This window comes from Xyrauchen texanus, chromosome 28 (assembly GCF_025860055.1).
Source record: "Xyrauchen texanus isolate HMW12.3.18 chromosome 28, RBS_HiC_50CHRs, whole genome shotgun sequence".
Classification (NCBI taxonomy): Eukaryota; Metazoa; Chordata; class Actinopteri; order Cypriniformes; family Catostomidae; genus Xyrauchen; species Xyrauchen texanus.
The window spans coordinates 9648187-9668883 of NC_068303.1; the positions used below are offsets into that span (position 1 = coordinate 9648187).

Sequence of the window (20697 nt, forward strand, 5' to 3'; positions counted from 1 at the left end):
ATTTTATTTTATGCTTAAGTATCAAAATATCCAACTCATATAAGAAATAGTGGAATATGTCTAATATAGTTAAAACACAACATGACCTGCAGGCACTGACCTTTTGATACATATGGATATTTAATTAGATTTACAAGACAACTAAAGGATGATGAGCATGACATGGTCAGTGCCTTTGAAAAAAGAAACAAGAGAATGAAAAAACTGATTAAATGTGAAAGCAGAACAGCTGTGAGGTGAGGAAGTGAAGAGCAGGATGATGACAGATAGAGAAATATATATTGTGCACCTTCCTCGATCTCAGTGGAAGGAGAATCCAGCAGACGGGAGGCCTCCACACCACTGTGTGATAAATTTCAGCACATCCTGACAATCTGGACAGTGAGTGGTCTAAAAAGTGAAACAAAAACAACCAATCTTCATCAAAGCATCGCAGGTGACCCCAGGCATGATCTACAGGAAAAATGGTAAATTAATGCGAAAACTGCAAATGCCCCCAAGAGGATTATACAAAAACCTACACTTGATGATGAAATGCACCGAAAGAGAGGATTTACATTTAGTTCAACACAACACACACTAATAAATTCAGTTCTGAGTGTTAACTTGTGATCAATAGTGCAGATTAATTATTAATCAAATATGTTTCATGGTGATAAAAGTCAAATAGTGAAGGCTCAGAAGTAACAAATACTAACTTGAACCTTTGCAGTCATCAGGAATTTATTCCAGTCATCTTTGTTTGCTGCCATTCCTGGTCTTTTGAACTCAAATTTGTTGTGCAGGACAAGGTACCCTGAGTTCTAAATAAAACAAAGAATATACTCTTAAAGAGCCAGTTCACAAGCACATGAACATACCTGCGTATGAGCCCCCGGCATGGAGTCCACCCCCCTCCCCTCCCCTTTCCGGGTGTTCTCCAATATGCCATAGCCTGGTCCTCGGCCACGCGCCTCCACGGGTGGATCGAAGGCAGTCCTCCAGACACTGGTGGACAAAACACCACACCGCATTTACGGTGGATGGTAGGGGTCTCCCCCACCCTTGGCAGCGGCACTGACCACTCCAGGTGGTCGGCTAGGTGACCCTCCTCCCCTTGCAGTCAGCGGCCGTTCCTCTGCTCTCAGGCGGCCAGGTTAATCCGTCCCCCGGTGGATGGTAGCAGCGAGGACTCTACTACGGCGCATCCCTCCTCCCTCATGGATTTCGGCACCAGTGTAACAAAGTTCATTTGAAAGTAGGAGGCTAGAACCAACTTGACAATATAATTAATCTTTAAATAAAACAAAAAGAAACAAAAATTAACACATGCAGGGCAGCTGCCTGTAACTCTCTCGCTCTCTCGAACTGTAGCCTCCATTTGCCTTTATCCCTCTCGAGGACTTGATTAGCCTGATTAGGGGCCGGGAGTGCAGCATCACAACCCGGCCCCACCCTCCTCCCTCCCACAATCAACTTCCCAAAATGATTTAATGTTTAAAATCTGAAAGGAAAACTAAAGGAAATACTTCTTTGCAACTCTCGAACTCATCAGAATAGGAAAAAATATAGTTGTTCATAATAAGTGGGCATTAATTCAAGTCTGTTAACTACAGCACTGGAAAGTCTTTGTGCAGGCTGTCCCACCTGTTATGATGCGTGGTAGGGACCGGATGCTGGAGCCGGTAGCCACTAGGGAGCACTCATATGTGCCCCTCTCAACCTTAGGAAGCACTTGCTCCACATGCTGGTCCAAGAACACAGTCAGAACCCATTCCCTAATCTCCTCCCTCTTCTCTACCTGAAACACAGCCAAAAAGAAAGTCTTAACTCAAAAAGATACCAATAAAATAGTTGGTTCAGCATTTGTGGCAAAGGCTTACTGTGACATGTAGTTTAGAAGGTACAGGGACCTCAAATGGAATATCAGTTTCTTGGAAATCGGTGTGATCCAAAGCATCCAATGTGCCTTAATCAATGCCCTGCGAAGGAGAAATACAGAAATAAAAACAAAAGAATTGAAAAAAGTATTTTTCTTTGATTCTCCAAAAACACTAAATAGCAACAAAAACTACCACAGCACTTTCCTAAACATCCGTCACTATGCACTTCACAATTTTCATGATCCATGTGATCTATGTGTGTGGTGTATAAAAGTATATTTTGAGGCAATTTGATCTATATTTTAATATATATATATATATATATATATAAATATATATATATATATATATATATATATTTTTTTTTTAATTCAGCCAATTTCTGTAGTTAATGAAAATCCCTGAAATCAACACATTTATTTTGTGGCTGTTAATCAGAAGGTCGCTGGTTCGAACCCCATGGCCACCACATTGTGCCCTTGAGCAAGGCACTTCACTCCAGGTTGTTCCGGGGGGATTGTCCCAGTAATAATTGCACTGGATAAAAAGCATCTGCCAAATGCATAAATGTAAATAAGTGAAAGGATGGTATTTGGTAAAAGTCCCCTAAAGGCCCCCACAAAACACATTGTTGTGGGGTGAATAGATTTGTTCTGATAAATGTTCAAAATGGGCTCATATTGCATCATCCAATTACAATGGAGATGAATTTGTTCATAGAATAGTTGAGATGTTATGAAATGCCAAATGTGACTGAAATAAACATGAAATTGTGCACCCTTTTCTAAAGTAGTCATTTTGAGTAAGCATAATTTTAATTTGTTACTCAAAAAAGCATCTTTATGCATCAGATTTATTTCCATTAGTTAACAAATTTTGCACCATATCCATTTCCCCTATATCTACATAATATCACTTTTAACCCCTTAGAGGCCTTTTTTAAAAAACAACCTTCTGTTATTATTTATTTCACAAAAATAATCTTGCTCAATCAATTTTTATTATTATTAATGGTAACAAACATATGTTTAGTGAACCTTTTCAAGGTTGCAAGCATGTAATATATGCATAACTAACTTCACCAAACTGAATTGCAAAAATAATGATTGTTTTCAAAGAAGTTTCCTGAGCACGCCTCCATCTTTCATTGTTTGCCAAACTCTTGCCATTGATTGAGCCAATATTGCTTTGTCAGACTCTTAAACAAACAGAGCCATGTTCTAAAAGCACCACAGAGCCACATTGTATACACTTCTTGCGGATATCAACCTACAAATGTGTGAAATACTGAATAGTTGTGAATAGAGCATGTATTTTGAGTTGTGCATTTATATTAGTTAGTTTTTTCCCTATATAAATACAGTTTATATATTATATGTTCTTATATATCTTTTTAAATTTGTGACAAGTCATTAAACTAAACTGTGTGGTCAATTTGTCTTTAACATAATAGATGTAATTTCGTTTCCACAAAATGAGGGTAAACAGTTTAAATTTCATACTCTATGTTCTAATCTTTCTCTTTCATGCTATTTTTGCCAAAATACAGGCCAAAATAAATTTTCAGATTTTACCTGATTCTGTGCTGTTTTTCATAGTGTGATTTTTGGTGAAGTGCATTGAACCAAATTAGGGGCAATTTGACCCCTACCATAAAGGATGTACCCATTCTTTTTTTATCATAATATGAGGGTTAAATGTAATTGTACTACTGAAACCCTCAGAGAGAGGGTGGAAAATTGTTCTGTTAAACTAAATTACAACTGTTTTGGTGCAAGAATCCTTGAGCAACATTATAAGTGGAGTAAAGTGTAGAATAAATCCCCTTCAAACATGGACGGCTCTTTCTGTTTGTACCTGTGAATAAGCTGGCACACCATGCTGGGCGTACAGATTGAGCACTTTCTCTGCTTCACCCTCTTTGATCAGATGAGTGGCGTAAAGGGCGATGTACTTGTGCAGGACTTTAAATTCTGTTGGTGAAGGCAGCTTGTTGGTGAAAATGCTGTAATGCCTTCACACTGACATGTGAAGAACTGATGAACTGGCACCTGTTTTGAAGCGGTGTCAATGCATTTCTCCCACTGTCCTCTCTCTGCATACATGTCCAGGGCAGCCATCACATCTACTCCGACCAACTTATCGAAAAATAGAGGTAAACTATTATGAGGCATTAGGATGTGCTTTTTCAATTATACAAAAAGGCTGTCAGAGTCTGCCAGAAAATAAATGCCATGTGCAGTAGTTGCTCTCCACTGAACAAATCTTTAAAATTGACAGATATTGCCATTCACAGTTTATTTGAATGGATAGTGTTGACCCTAAATTCTGATTGGATTAGCAGCGCTTGAATGCGGATAAACACAAACCCATTACAGTACCTACATTATCAATATGCCAAGTTGTTATGTTACTTGGCAACTGTAAACAGCCTATATTTAGGCTAATGAACTAGACTATTTTGCAGAAGAAAAAAGTATTCAGATTATTGCGACAATAAGCCACTTGGGGCCATGCATTAAATTGATTTTACAATAGCTAAGGGATTTTTGCACACTCCGCTTCACTTAACACACAGCCTCTCATGGCTTATTGCATTAATGTATGATCAAATGGATCATACAAAACACTGTTTCCTCTCATTCATACACATGATATTGTATATGATATAGTACATTGTGCATCCTTACTTGGCTTCCAAATTCTCTTCAGTAAAAAGCCCTGACCTGCATTATTGAGTAACACTGAGTGTAACCAAATTCTTTCTAGTAAGTCAGTCCACTGTCAGCCATCTTTAGAACGCTCTCAGGAGGCTATTTCCCGTCATGCTAGTGGAGCTCCTATCTACTTGAATGGGAAAAGACCACAATCTCCTAAATGATTGGTCAAGATTACGATCAAAGGACATATTTCAAATCAGCAGTAAAATCTGACAACACTGGTATCATAAATTGTAACTCTATACCACAGATTATGCAAACATTTTAATTTTCTTGACTTGTATAGCTAATGAGCATGCGCGTTGTCAAGTTGATTGACAGGCGATGTCTGTATCTAAATGGTGACTGGCTCTTTTACCTGTAAGTTGGAACTTCATTTCACATCCGTTGACCGCTTGTTGCCGTTGGGCTTTCCAATTTCACCCATTCATTTTAATAGAAGTGGCCCATTTCTGCTAAATAATACCTGGTGTAACTGCACTGCCAGTGAAGCATTGCAATGAGAGGCAAGCGCTTACATCAATTTGGTGACTCATATGTGTTATTCTAAATTGAATCGAGGCAATCATCTCCTTTTTTCCCTCCTCACAACAATAACTGAAAACAATGAAATACCAAAGTGGAGAAGCTGCTGTCTGTGGTATTGTGTTATGCTCAATTAATGCATTCTTTCACCCCAACTACCATTGCTAGGAAATAGATTTATTTGTTCAAACTTAAAATTCTGACAGCTAGCAGTTCCTAGCAGTGTGTTGCACACATGCTCTGACATATTGAGCCATGTTGTTAATGTGGGGAACATGAGTCCGAGACGCATCAAGCATCTTTTGCTGCTCCTGTTCCTCATCCATGTAATTTCCTGTCCTCTAAACTATGCCAATCAATACAAAATCAACTCTAGACTTACATAAGTTAAACTTAGTCAACTTTGCCTTGTTTTTTTCAGATGCTCTTTGTAGCATTTATCAACATATTCCTCTAACCTGTGAAAAAAGAATAGGCAAATTTACAGTTTTGCCACTTTTGTGTAGGCCTGTCACGATAACTACTTTTGTTGGACGATATATTGTCCCAGAAATAATTGCGATAAACTATATTATTGTCATTTTATACCAATGATATAATGATAATATAATTGCAAACTAATGCAAGTACACCCTTTCAAAGAACAATGAACTTTTATTTCTTAAGAATATTTAGAAATTGAAATTGGAATGTCAAAAAAAAAACAATTCAGTCGGGTGGCCCCTCTCCATCTCCAACTGAGGTCTTTGTTCCCAGCTCGGAAAACTGGATGGGATGGTTATGTTTTAGATGAGCTTTTAGGTTAGTTGAATTGCCACTTTTTGTTGCCACTGTTTCTAAACAAAGTGGACATACTGGCTCGTTCATGTTAATAGCTCTCCTCTCTCATTCAGCATAAAGCCAAAATGTTCCCACACCGGAGCTGTGGAATGCAGCTTTGAAACCAAGTCCATATGGACTTATTCTTCCAAACTTTCTGGCTGGAATTATGCAGTCGCCGGGAAAAATACCATTTAAAACACCTATTAGCCTAGAGTAACATGTAATTTTCAACTGCCGTTGTCCGCTTCATGTGTGGAGTAGCTGCCTGAACCCTGCTTCCGACACAGAGAGAAGACGAGAAGACAGAAGCAGCCTGACTGGCTAAAATGTTAATTTTATTATTTAAATGATAATAAGACATTCATTCTTATGTAAACAAACATGCATGTAAACACAATGGGCTATATCGAGGTCACCAAAAAGTATCGAGGTCATGTCCATATGTCGTACGATAAATAAATTGCGTTATCATTGTGACAGGTCAACTTTTGTGTTCAGAATTTCAAAGCAAAAATCTGCATCTTATTCATCAACCACCTGCAATCCAGTTTGACTCCACATTAAATGAGCTGAAATGACACTGCACAGTTTTAAATTAAAGGGCTAGTTCACCCAAAAATGATAATTCGCTCATCATTTACTTGCTATCCTTCTGTCTCAAACTCTTTTATATACCGGTAGTCAATTGAGATGCCTGAATCACAGCAGTGTAGCGATGCTGTACAAACCCTGCAAAGTATGCCAGATCGCATGGAAGCATAACTTTTGCATAATTCTATCTATCGATATTTAAACATATACCTCATTTTTGACTTAATTCCGAAAGCTATTTTTCCTGCCATAAATAATAGACAGTCTGAGATAAACTGTGAAGGTTATACACAACTCTGAGGTTTGTGCTTTGGCCTTGTTTTGTCGTGCACTTTGTTGGTTGCAATGAGTGATTTTTCTGACAGAGAGAGAGTGTGATTTCACTGCCACCCTCTCACATTGTTGGCTGTAGCGTTGTTAGGGGCGACCGGTCTGCTAAGGGGCTCACCTTGGATCGAGCTCCTTGGCTACTCTCTTGGTTTTGTTCCATTCTTCTCCATCAGTGAAAGCATCTATGGTGTTCTTAATGAGGTCCAGGTTGAGGTAGAGCTCGGCAGCCTGAAAAAATCATTTTGTACCTCAATAGGTCCACAGCTCGAAGGACGCCAAAGAATAGGCGAAGTCTTAGAGCTTTTTGTGCAGTCACATTTTCTTCGTGTCATACAATAAATATACACTCACACATATGGGCACACAAGCACACTGAAAGCACCATTTCCTGTTAGTGTGGTGCTCTCCAAACATAATACTTTCAAAGGATAAAAAGCTTTTTTTTAATTTCAGCTCAAAATTCTATCTATGAGAAAAACAACAAATGTCAATGTCAAATGGGGAGTTCAACACTGAAAATTCATCTATAACAGAAAACAAAGATAAGAGCTAAAGAAAAAATAAACATACCTCGTTGTATTTTCGAAGCTGAATCAGGCATGGTCCAACAACCTGACTAACGTCTACAGACTTGTCATGAGATAAAAATGTAATGGCCAATTCTGCTGCCTGTAGGACATGCAAATATAAGAAAGTATCTGTAGGAACTGAAGGTGCAACTAAAACGGAAGCTCTTGGAGAGCATGTAAACATTTTCAAACATACACTGCTAAAGTGATATAGTTTCCTTGCATAATTTGAATGCAACTGATTTGGAAAGGAATGCACTAAATGAACAGATATTTCATGTCAAAAGAGTAGCTAATGGATGCCCACTTACTAAGGTCAATTGAGAAAGTAATTGAAAATTTGTACATAGCAATGGTATTTTAAATTTAAACTGATTTTGAAAACCTGTATGATGTCCTCTCTTCCATGGAACACAAAAGGAGATATTAGGCAGAACGCTGGCATTAGTCACCATTCACTTTCACAGCAAGTTTTTTCTTTCATACAATGAAAGGAAATGGTGACTGATGCTAAAATTCTGCCTAATATCTCCTTTTGTAATCCAATGAATAAATAAACTCATAGGTTTGGAACATGAGGGTGAGTAAATGAACCATCCCTTTAAGCAAAATTCAAGCAGTCTATCAGCGGTTTCCACTATGTTTGTGGACTGTGCACAGCAGTCATTAACAAACTATAAACAGCCTTGATGTTAATTTGTAAATAGTTTTAGATGTTTGTCATATAATTTACATTTTATGTTGCTCTTGTAAAAAGGTTAGTGTTTTGATTTTTTGTGTGCTTTTCCACAGGTAAATAGATGATGAGATTTTTCATGATAATACTAACATAATACGGCCCACATCAGATTGGCAACTAGTGGTTCTACCCGACAGCATTGTCAATTGCCTCTACTAACATGGGGAAAACAATGATTTCTTGAATTTCTTGAACCTTCAACTTGAATTAACATATTCACATAAACATAGGGGAACACACACACACACACACACACACACACACACACACATTGTGTGTTACATGAATGAAATGAAAAACCAGTAAAATTCTATAAGAGATTAATAGAAATGCAATGTCTGATCAGGCTCATCATCCTTAAAATTCATGGGGAACCACTAACATCTGCATGCAAGCATTGTTAAAACAACAGCTAGTATGCAAGTATTTCTAGTAGGCAAATAGACTGTAAGTTTAATATATCACTGATATCAATTCTGACTTGTGTGGCTCTCCTTTTGACTTTATTTAAAGTTGGATGTATGTTTTCGTTTCTCTGTATAACAAACTTCTTCAGATTTTCCCCAAACTGTTTGGATTCATATTTCCAAACCTTTTCAGAACTTTCCCAAACAGATTGTATTTATATTTTAGAACTTTTTCAGAATTTTCCCCAACTGTTTGGATTAATGTTTCTAAGCATTTTCTGAAATATTTCTACACTGTTTCAGAATTTTCCCAAACAGTTTTATTTTATTTTTCCAAACCTTTCAGACATTTCCCAAACAGTTTGGATTTATATTTCCAAACCTTTTCAGTACTTTCCCAAACAGTTTGGATTTATTTTCCCAAAGTTTTTTAGCTTTTCAATTTCTGTTTTCATTTTTCTGACATTTTGGATTTACTGTATATTCACAAACTTTTTCAAAATTTTCCCAAACTGTTTAGATTTATGTTTCCAAACTTTCCAGAAATTTCCCAAACAGTTTGTATTTATGTAAAATAACAGTTTGGATGTATGTTTCAGAATTATTTTCAGAATTTTCCCAAACGGTTTGAAATTATGTTTCCAGACTTTTTCCTTTTTTCCCCAAAAATTTTTTCCCAAAGTTTTTTCACTTTTTTCCCCTATTTTTGGAAAATGTTAGTGCCAGGAAGCTCTAGATTTACCTTCCTCCTACACTTCATCATTAAGTCCACGTTAGACGAGTCCTTCACTTTAAGATAGCAGTCCACGGCTCGAGCATACTTGCCTGTCTGTTCCCACTCCTGAGCCTCCACACCCCTGAGAACACACACAGAAACAAACATATAACTTTATCTGAAATGAACTTCTAACGAGAGGCACCATCATTTGTTCATTATTTCCTGTTTTCCATCTATTTCTATTGACGTCACAGTCTACCGGGGAAGAAAAATACAAAAACACTCTTTGCTTTTACTTTTCCAGCAAAAGCAATAAGTACTACCTTTTTATTAGCGCTGGCTGAGTTTGAAGCTTTTTGTACTGTGTTGAGTGTGTTGAATAAAGCTCTAAAACACTATTTATTAAAAGGTCTTCAGACATCCGTACTTCAAATCATGAGATGACATGAAGGTTGATGACTGTGAAAACTACATGAAAAATAATTGTTTCTCTGGCATTTATTTTTCTTCAGCTAAACAATTCCTCAAAAACAGCAGTGAAAAATCCAGTTCAATGTTTTGTGTGCTTTCATTTTTAGAAATCATGCCTGAAGGAAGTACATTTAATCGAATTAAATTGTGGCTGTGAAAGCGAGCACTCAACCAGCATCACTTCAGCTCTCTTGCTACAATAAATTCAGGACAATGGACAGGGGCAAAGACCCGTGACTGACGGAGCTAGTACAAAAATATCACAACTGAAGAGGTTTGGTTTGTTTATATTGGGCATACAAATGAGACAACAGTGTCCTAGATAAGTTCCATCAAAGTCTTTTTCTCTCTGGTAATTTGAAGATCCAGAAAGCTGCACTGGGACATGCAGCAAACTGCGATTGCCCCACCCGAAACACAATGTTTTCTCCCACACCCAAATGATGATGTAGCTTTACTTCCTGTGGTCTGAAAGCAATGACTATCAAACAAGGCATTTCTCATTAAGTTGACTTTGATAAGCATTTGCAGTCTCAACAGTTTTTAGTCACATTATTGTGTAATTAAAACATTTCTTAAAAGAAAAAGAGAAGATCAAAATGCTTTAAAATTGTACGCTTCTTTCCAGCCCATGTAAAAATAATATCCGTTCAATTTGTACCACTTAATGTGCACATTTTACTGATAATCGCACAGTTCATGGAAATCTACAGTTCATTCCTATGGGACGTTCTGTGAATCTTGTCTGAGCAAGCAATAGCAACCACAGGGAGAAGCTTGGGAAAAAAGGGTAATTTTCCTTTTCATAATATTTCTCAATAAACTAATCACTGCACACCCAATCATCGCATTGCACACCACTGGTATGCTACATCTCTGCCTTTGGAAAAAGAGAATAATCTTTGGGATCATAAAGTCACAAATCGAGTCAATTGTAAAAGACAACATGGCCAGAAAGTTCAGGCTATTGAAAGAAAATAAGTTAACGATACAAGAGGCCAAGATTACTGCTGAGTGCGCCTTGAACTGACTATGCAAAATGTTTCTTCTCTTCTTCCCAAGGAAGACAGCGAAGAAGCCTTTGATGTTTTCTCAAAAGTCATTAAAAATAGGAAAATTATCAGTGTAGGCGGATTTGCTGCGTGTCTCCACGTTAATGAGCTGCTCATTATGGATTTAATTTAGGATAAAAAGCTGCCATGTTTTAATAAAAGAGGGAAGCCAAGCAATCAAAAGAGGATCTGAATGTAGTTCAGAGCTGCTAGTTTTTGCTGAACAACTGCAGAGCCCTAGTTTCTGATGAACAATAAACAAGGGAGGATTTTCTGAGATATAGTGAATGAGACTCATATGGAAGTAAGGCGAAAAATGGGAAAAAGATGGTATTAGGGTAAATAGAGCTTTCTTTTACCAGTTGCTCTCGCTCTCATATTCCTTTTGAAAGATGCTCAGCTTGCTGGGCAAAGAGTCTTTACAGATCCGCATTGCATCAGTCCACATCCCAGCATCCTGGAAGAGGAAAATACAATTTTACAAAGCTGGCAGAGCTTAATATTAATATTCAGCAAACAAGAAGACATCTTATATCTTTTCCAGTGACTGTGAACATTAAATCTTTGAACTTGAGAAGGGTTTAGGTTTAAAAATGAGATCAAATGTGTGTTCGTAAAAGGATCTAATTTCCACAATCACTATCTCACACATGTAAAGGACTTTTCACTGTATAAATTAATGTTCGATTTAACATTAACCAGAGAAAATACATTGCTTTATCTACGGAATGTTTAGAAAGTGTACTTTGTGGTTATGTTGACATCTTGAAGAGTTGTTTTAATTTTAGGGTTCATAAAACTATTTACTGGCTAGACAGAAGGAGCATGGGGCCCCTTTTTGTATAAAACTGAGTGTTATATTTTAAGCCAGGCCAATATTAAGTTTTTATAGTACCATATTAATGTACAATATGTACATAATTTATGTTGATTACATTGTAAAGCCTTTAAAATAATCACAACTGATATATAGCATCATATATCTGTACATATTATTTTCATATTACTTAATACATTTTAATGGGGGAGGGACAATGAAACATTTAGCTGAACTCCAGCTTATAACCTTTAACTTTGTAAACGTTTATTAACTTTAATATTTAGCATTAACAAAATTACCTAAAATATACCACATTATTAATGATTAACAGATTTTTTCAGGATAATTAATTAACCCCCTGCGGTAACACCACTGACCCCAAGGAGTAGTGACCCACCTTTTGAAGACCCCTATTTTATTGCGTACCGATTACAAAAAAAATAAAATTTAAATTGAGAACTCTTACTTTGTAGTATTTAATAGAAAGCTCAGGTCTTTGGGCCCTGAGCAGGAAGGCCTCTGCATTTTGGAATTCCTTCTGGTCAAAGCAGAACTTAGCCTGGCTCACTAGAATTTCTGCAATACTTTCTGGATCATGAGCCCCAGCCACTCTCTGAGCATTACTCCAGTCCTTGTTATGGACGTGCCTGAAATAGAGACAGAGACAGCCTTATTTTAAACAGCATTTGCAGAAATACAAATAATTATAAAAAAAATCACTGCACATACACGATCATTTGGATTAAACCTATTATTAATAGTTAAATACAGACCAAAAAAACATTCTTTTTAAATAAAAAATGCATGTTCTGTTGTTCATTATACCAATGAATGTAATTGCACTGTAATACAATTGTAACTAAAAACTAATGGTGCATTCACACAAAACGAGAAGCAAGCGTTTCTCGCGGCGCGATTATATACAAAGTCAATGCAAAGACACAAACAGACGCAAATTCGCGCCAGGCGGCGCAATTGAAGCGAATGGCGTGACTCGAACACGCAAAATCGCTTCATTCGCAATTTTTCAACTCAAGTGAGAAATCCGCATGACGTGTTGTAGCAAAAGCCTATCAGCAGATTGTTAATAATCTCGGATTATTAATCCGAGATTGTCCGGATGTCATTGTCGTAATGATGTACTGACGTAGTAGCAGAAGTAATCTGGAAAAAGTTTTTGTAGTGGTAAGCGGGCACCCGGAATTGTATGACACAACGTCATAAATGTACAGACAGGACGAAAAAAGACATTGTTTGGAGGAAAGTGAGCGATGAAGTTGGACTACATGGTAAGTTGTAAAAATATGCACGTCTACTTGATTCCAGCTATTAGTTGTACTTTACTATGAACCAAGTCGTAGAAGCCCCTCCTCCTGTCCTTTTCCAGAAGAGAAGGGGGAATACTTGCGGGTTGGCGTTACCCGCACGAATGCGAGTTTACACACACATTTACAATCCAGCGCAAGCAAAGCGAGGCGAAAATTTTCTTCGCGTTGTATGTGAATGCACCATAACAACCATCAAACCTTTTTCATCAGACCATCTTTGTCTTATGGGAGTTATACTTTGAATTGCCTGCCACTGAAGCAACAGAGCTCAAGCCCACCATTCCTGCATGAGATCTAAAAATCAACACTGCATCCTGGTGCTATCTGCTTCTGGAATACCTTTGCCTTTTCAGTGGTGTGTGTGTATTTAAGTAGGAAAGTGTGATATGAAAGCACGCTCACATTAGCACAGCCTCTTTGGGTTTCCCGGCTTTGATGAACTCGGTTTCAGCTTCATTGAACTTGCCCTTGAATGTGAAACATTACAATTATACTGTGCACCATGAGAACATTAATAATAAGAATAATGAACTCTGTGTGGGCCTAAATTAGAGTAAGGGTAGAGTAATATTTCATATTAACAAATCTAATATAACAATATTGCAAAACATAATAGCATTAGCATTCTGACAGGCTACTTTGATTATACTGTATCTTTACAGTGCAAAAAAAAAAAAAAAAACGAATCATGTCTGTGAGTAATACCTGGTCTTCAAGAGACATGGCATTCTTCAGATGGATATCAGGGATCTTCTGTTTCATGAAGAGTTGGGCCAACTCAAAGGCGAAGTCCAAGGAGCTAAAGAAGACAAAGAGTGTTCAGTTATTAAAGAAATCAAATGAAAGGAAACAAATGAAATTAAAATTGGAGTTTTGTGCCTTTAAGGCCATGTCCTCTATAATAGGTTTTCGGATTGAAAAATCCCTTTTCCGTTTCCTAACATCATAGTTTTTCAAATGTGGTATCTGGAACAGAGAGAGTTTTCAAAGTCTCTGTTTTTGGTGGAGAAAAAGATTGTTCCAGTGTGGAATGAAAGGTAAAAACGTAGCAAAGTCAACGTGTTTTCAATCGAAATCGAAGTGTGGATCACTGTGTGGAGGCCTTTGAAGATGACAAAATTATCTTCAAGCAGATTTAAATTCTTCACGAAAATTGACCAAAAATATGTGCTCATCTTGCATATAATTGAAAGTAAATACTAAATAACACAATTAAGTCCTAACACTGACTTAGCAGAGACTTACCAGTAATCAGCTTCAAAGTCAAAGGCAGTTTAACCTCTCCTCCAAGTCTCTGTGCCCACAAATATGCCACCTGCTTATGGGCACTGGCTCCTCCATGGCTCTTTGCTATCTGCTGTACACACATCAAGAGGAATTTGTATCTGCAATGTTTGAACCTCTCTTTATGATACATTATATCAAAGAAATCAAAGAGCATATACACTACATGATCAAAAGTATGTGGTTTTCAGGAAAACTCAGGTTTTCCAGGACACGTGGGAACCCTGAGTTTGGTAGTATGCTATGTGAAAATAGCAAGAAGCTCCCCTTGGAAAGGGACATTTGTTGTGTAACAAAAACATCATATAGTGTGTATACACACCCTATAAGCTTCCTCTCACATGTCATTGACTCTGTACATGTTTACGGCGGCTTTCCAATCCTGACCCTCTAGGAAGTGATACTCTACCTCCTGGAACCTGGATTCAGCCTCCAGCTCCTGCGATAAACACAAAAAAGGCACTCAGAGCATGTTATGGTTTTGTTGAGCAATAAGCAAGACAAAACCACATCAAAAGACACTCAATCAAAAGTTCCAGTGTCCTCTTTAACCTTGGCCAGGTGAAAGTGTGTTTCTTGCAGCAGGTCTTTGTGATGTATGGCGATCATCATACATTTTGTTCTTCTTGTACATGGTGATAGCCAGGTCTGGTTTATCTACAGTGGTAAAGAGCCTACAGATGGAAGCATACTGCAAATTTCAAGCATGAATTTGAACAATACATTTTTGCCTATTAACTTTCTTAATGCATGTTTTACTGATGACTTTAATATACAATGTTAACACACAGCCAAATAGAGCCTTAATATTAAGGCACTGTTTAAAAAACTTGCAATGAACTCTGGTATCTAGGACGTCCACTATTCATGATCAAATAAATTCTCAATGGATATATTCAAGCCATATCTATCTTTTTTTTTTTACATTACGTAGACTTTAACAATGTGATGCATGAATTATGACAACCTGAGTCAAGAGTTTTTTCCTATGTGTTTTTATTCTTCTCCAGGCATAAAAAAAAAAAAAAACAATTGTTATAGTGAATGCAGTGTCCAAAGTTTAGCTTTTTTTTAAATATACCTCCAATTTAACTGATTAAGCACAAATCAAGTTTACATTTTCTTTCTCCTGAGAGAGCAACTTTTGCTCTTGTTAGTCATAAAATGCACAATTAATTAATTCAGCCATCAGCAATCAATAGTGGTCAGATCAAAGAAACTGCAGTGTGTTTGTTTACCTTTTAGCTTCTTGGTACTTACCCTCTTTCTCTAACTCTTGTGCTCTGCTGATGTGTGCAGACACATCATCTTTTGTCATGCATTTCACAGCAAGCTCTGTGTTGGAGAAAGAAAGATAGAGAAAGCGGGCAGGGGAAAACAGAGTGCGACATAATAATTCAAATGTAAATTGCTTATGATTAATAATAATTCAAACATAAATTGTTCATGATTTGAATCAAGAAAAACAACTGCAATTGTGTTCTCAGTTCCCATCCATCAGATGTATAATTACCATACACTCTGATTTAGTCAAGTCAGCTTAAGTGAACAATCAAGCTTGCCAAACCAAATGATCATATTTTAAAACAAACGATAAATCAAGGCCCCTCGCACACCTGAAAAGTTATAGGCAGGCACGCAAGAACAACTAAATTAACAAGAAAAAAAGAACAAAATCCTCCGCACTTCCATAGCTTGCACAACACAGTCAAGAATTTATTTGTGACATTTTGGTCACATGACCTTCATCAGGCATTTAACATTTTAAAACAAAAATATGTTCCATCTTGGACTCTTTGAAATATTATAAAACAAATTAGAGTAGTTAAGCCACCCCCAACCAAACTCGAGCTACTGGATTTTGCATAGTCTATTGCCTCCCACTAATGGTTGGGACACCTTAAAGCAAAACCGTTTAAAGAAATGACCTTGCATGTTTAACTAAGAGAAATCGGAGAGCAGAGGAACACATTGTGACACTCACCTTATGAGCTTGCTCCCATTGCCCAGCCTGAGTGTACATATCTATAGCATCTTTTATATTATCCCCAATCACAAACAGACGTTCTGACACCTGTAGCTCAGAGAAACAGGACAAGTTTAGTCAACACAAATTCAATCAATATCATATTTTTAGCTGAGATTTGTTCATATTTAGCAGCTGGTCTGTAATGTAAGAAGTATACCCTCATGTGACACGTGTGGACATTGTATTTTGGCTTTGCTATACACAACGCATAATTAAAATTCATTTAAACTAACTGATCTCAGTTCACAAGACTCTGTGTTGTCAGTTAAGGGTAAACTTCCAACATACGGAGTCATGTGACAAAATAACATGGCGCCGGCCACAGCAGAATTTGTCTTTGGGAGAAACGGCAACAAAACCACAACTTGTAAGAAACCTAATTAAGTTTTTACATTGAAACCTGTTTCAGATAAAAGATTCCTTAACTAAGAGTCCTTAGTTTCATCTGATCTGCCATTTTTTAAATTGGAGCCATTTGTTGCAAAATGCCATGCTGCTAAACACAATGTATACTTATGCCTAGTGGACATTACACAACTCAAGCTCGTCTACTTTGATGTTTTAAGTCAGTGACTAGTCTGCGACGAGAAGTCTCAGATCTCACGATAAAAGGTCTGAAAACTGTCTGATATCTGGACGTCTTGTCATCATGTGTGCACACTGTCCCGACGAGTGAAAGACAATAAGCCACAGCAAATGAAATATAGAGAGAGCACAAGAGGAGGGCAAGGTATTAGGAAGCTATAATTACAAAATAATAAAATTAATTTGGTCTTTATTATTTTAATATGTTTTTCTTAACTGTTTCCTTTTGAAAATAGCAAAATGGGAGTAAACCATTCTTAAGTGTTTGTTGAAAGAGGAGCAATATATTGGGTAGAAGGAGAAAAAAAAAACTTTAAATTAAATAAATCCAACATCTCTCTTCCTGCTATTTGTTTTTTATTATTAGATGTTTTTACTATTCTTTTCCTTTGCAAGTAATGCACGAAAACTGGCAAGAGCCACTCTTTCAGGTTTATTTTTACATTTATCAAGAATAAACTGCGTGAGATTGTGTATGAATTTTGAGATGCATTTTTGTTGATTCGTTTGAAATGGGACGATGCTGAGGGCAGCTGAAATGGCTGTTTTCTTCCACTTGTTCCATGAGGATTTCAAGGGAATAAGCATATGAATGGATATTTAAAAAAAAGTGAATGCATGAACATGTACAACGGGGACACAGATATGAGCAGCATGCACACCAGAAGCTCATTTTTAGGAATATTAAGAGAAACTGTGCACCGATTTTTCGAGGTTTCTTTCTCGTCATTTACTTCTTTGCGCTTTATTATCATTCAGTAAAACAGAGGAAATGTATGATGTATTGTATTGATGTATGTCCTCATGAAGTCAAAGACTCGCTCCTCGAAATCCAAACATTGTGGTCAAAAGAGATGACCAGGTGTAACAGTGATGTCTCGCTTGTACATTTGTGATCAGATCATCCAAAACTCAACTTAATACCATGTGTACATGGTCTCGGTCAGTGTTTTTTTTTTTTTTTTTTTGCACGTTTATTATTTTGCCTCCTGTAACAATTCACCGCAGTCATGCTCGGGTCTCAGGAGGATCCAGCACTTTACCTCAAACTCTTGTACAGAGGCATAGTGCTGAGCTATTTTCAGGTAATACTTGGCTGCAGTCTTGTCCTCCTGTTGCTCCAGTATGTGAAATGCTTTCTTCCACTGGCGTGCTGCAATTGCCACCTCTATGGCCTTGGTAGGGTGGCTTTACCAGAGGAGAGTTAGGAGACAAATGAGTCAGATAAGGACAAACCAAATAGAGCCTGGGTGCCTGATTCAAATTTAAATGCCTAGTCTGTTTCAACGCCAGCAGGAGAAGATGCGGTGAAAACATACTACACTCACTGAGAACTTTATTAGGAACACTATGGTCCTTATAAAGTGTCCAACATGGTCTTCTGCTGTTGTAGCCCATCCGCCACAAGGTTCAATGTGTTGTACATTCGGAGATGCTACTCTGCTCACAACAATTGTACATAGTGGTTATCTGAGTTAACGTAACCTTTTTGTCAGCTCGAACCAGTCTGGTGATTCTCTGGTGACCTATCTCATCAACAAGGCATTTAATCTGCAGAACTGCCACTCACTGGATGTTTTTTGTTTTTGGCACCATTCTGAGTAAACTTTAGAGATTGTTGTGCGTGAAAATCCCAGGTGATCAGCAGTTACAGAAATACTCAAACTAGCCCATCTGGCACAAACAATCATGCCACGGTTGAAATCACTGATAAAAATGCTCCCCATTCTGATGGTTGATGTGATCATTAACTGAAGCTTGTGACCCATATCTGCATAATTGTATGCATTGCACTGCAGTCAAAAGATTGGCTGATTAGATCATCTCATGAAGAAGTTGGTGTACAGGTGTTCCTAATAAAGTGTTCAGTGAATATATATGCACCTGCAGATCCCAAGATTTGTTTCCCTAGAGACTCACCCAGCTTCTGAAACTACCATATAGAGCCTGGGTGCCTTGGGATATAATGGTTTATAGCAGAATCCATTTGTTTCTGATGCACTAGATAGTCACCCCATACTTCCTCCAGCTGTACAACATGATCCAAATCCACTGCTGTGGAAACACAATGTAATCAGAAGAGGTTAATGAGGGTGCCATGTCCAGTATCACCTATAGTTTTGATGTTTCACATCCCAACTGATTTAATGTCTGAATTGTAATGTAATGTCATTTTTGGATCCTTCCAGTAAGCATACTGTACATACCTTTTTTAAAAGCATTTCCCTTCCGTAGCAATCCAGGGCTCTTTGAGTATTTCTTATCCTCTCAAACAGGTCACCTGCCTGTTAAACAATTGTAATTATTTCATGATTTCACAGAAAAATCTGTGTCTCCCCACCAGCCTTCATTTTCATGTAATATTCTTTTTTGCCAATATGTGAACGGCTTGTAATGCAACTTAAGAAATTAGCCCTTCCCGGACTTCCTAGGTTGCCTATTAAAGCCTGTAGACTGATTTACATGCGAAGGGAGCTGGTCGCTTTTGCCAGGAAAATTCAAAGGATGTGACGTTTATGCACGCTCCCAAAAGCCTTGCCTCGGTGCTTCCACTACTCAACAGCGACAACAAACTGCAACACTAGGTAATGTTATATTAGCAGTGTAATCTAGCAAACAGCCGGGTCCCAGCACAACACTGACTCCTACACAAAAAGTAAGCCCAAAAATATTTATCTACTGAATCCAGTCTGGCTAAGCGGGAACGGGATCATGGTCAAGCGAAAACTAGAGTGAACATTGGCATGGCATTTGATTCCTGGAGGGACCTTCGTTTGATTTTGGGGATAAAAACTGACCATGAATTGGCAATCTTCTTAATGGACAGGTAAGCTAACAACTGCAAAGCATGTGAAATATGTTGTCATAAGGATTGATCTGTGTAATTTCAGCTAACTTGATCTTACCTTCTAACACTGACGAATTGCAAAGATCTTCTCTTTATACTAAACGTCAAGTATCCAGGATAAATTTAAGCAAATACGCTTGTTTCTTATTCATAGTACAACATAAGACATACAAAATATACAATAGAGCAACATAACTGCAGTGCAACAGTAAACTGTCTGGTATACTTTGGTAGTATGTTGCTGTATGTGTGTATCAGTATGCTGTGTTAGCTGATAAGTAGTTTTAGTTATGTCTCAAAGTTTGTAGGAAAACAATAATTTTAATTATACTACCTCATCTGCCAGCATGATGCTGGCGAATCACCTTCAGCCTCTTAGTACTTTACATCATTGTTTTGGTCGAGCATGAGAAATAGGTAGCTGGCTGCAGTTCACAGGTGTCATTAATAACAAGTGTTTCTGAATTTTACATACTGCACATTTAACTAGCTTAGCCAGCATGACTTCCTTGGTCAACTAGCTTTAAAACCATGATAAGCTGACCATCTTGGCCAGTTGATTTTTGTTTGATCCAACTACTACACTGCATTTAATTCTAAGTATTTGTTTCTTGCTTTGCAGTAGAGATGCCCCTATTTTTGTTTAAAAAAAAATTAAGTTTATGCATAATGTTCTGGGCATTCAAGGAGTGGGAAATCTGGCCATAAATTAATTGATTGTTTTGGGGGTTTTTTTGCACGTCAGACAGAGTTCAACGTTCGTTTGATTGCTTTATCCTGTGTTGTTGCTGGGCTAAGTAAAAGTGATAGATAATAACTCCAATACCTCTTTTTCAGCATCTTTTTTTACACATAAGACATATGATTTTTGGAGTCACTGTGATTAGGACAACGACCCTCTGATGGGAGTCTGATGAAAGTGCTCTTTTGCTCTCCCTCAAACACAAGCACGTGGAGAGAGATAGAGGAGCGGCATATATCACATGAAAATGGATTA

At 37.5% G+C, this 20697-nt stretch overlaps 1 protein-coding gene across 1 annotated transcript in view; it reads right to left on the reverse strand.

Moving 5' to 3' along the window:
- Positions 1 to 20697, reverse strand: part of ift172 (intraflagellar transport 172) — a 36580-nt gene continuing 15883 nt past the window's right edge. Inside the window, 23 exon segments of the mRNA XM_052096562.1 lie at positions 1 to 390; positions 699 to 796; positions 1627 to 1780; positions 1863 to 1961; positions 3720 to 3867; positions 6969 to 7078; positions 7421 to 7519; positions 9308 to 9422; positions 11166 to 11263; positions 12093 to 12273; positions 13357 to 13421; positions 13660 to 13753; positions 14014 to 14077; positions 14200 to 14308; positions 14561 to 14677; positions 14791 to 14842; positions 14844 to 14912; positions 15477 to 15571; positions 16223 to 16312; positions 17896 to 18040; positions 18790 to 18907; positions 19060 to 19083; positions 19086 to 19137. Coding sequence (XP_051952522.1) covers positions 301 to 390; positions 699 to 796; positions 1627 to 1780; positions 1863 to 1961; positions 3720 to 3867; positions 6969 to 7078; positions 7421 to 7519; positions 9308 to 9422; positions 11166 to 11263; positions 12093 to 12273; positions 13357 to 13421; positions 13660 to 13753; positions 14014 to 14077; positions 14200 to 14308; positions 14561 to 14677; positions 14791 to 14842; positions 14844 to 14912; positions 15477 to 15571; positions 16223 to 16312; positions 17896 to 18040; positions 18790 to 18907; positions 19060 to 19083; positions 19086 to 19137 — 2286 coding nt within the window. The 3' untranslated portion in view covers positions 1 to 300.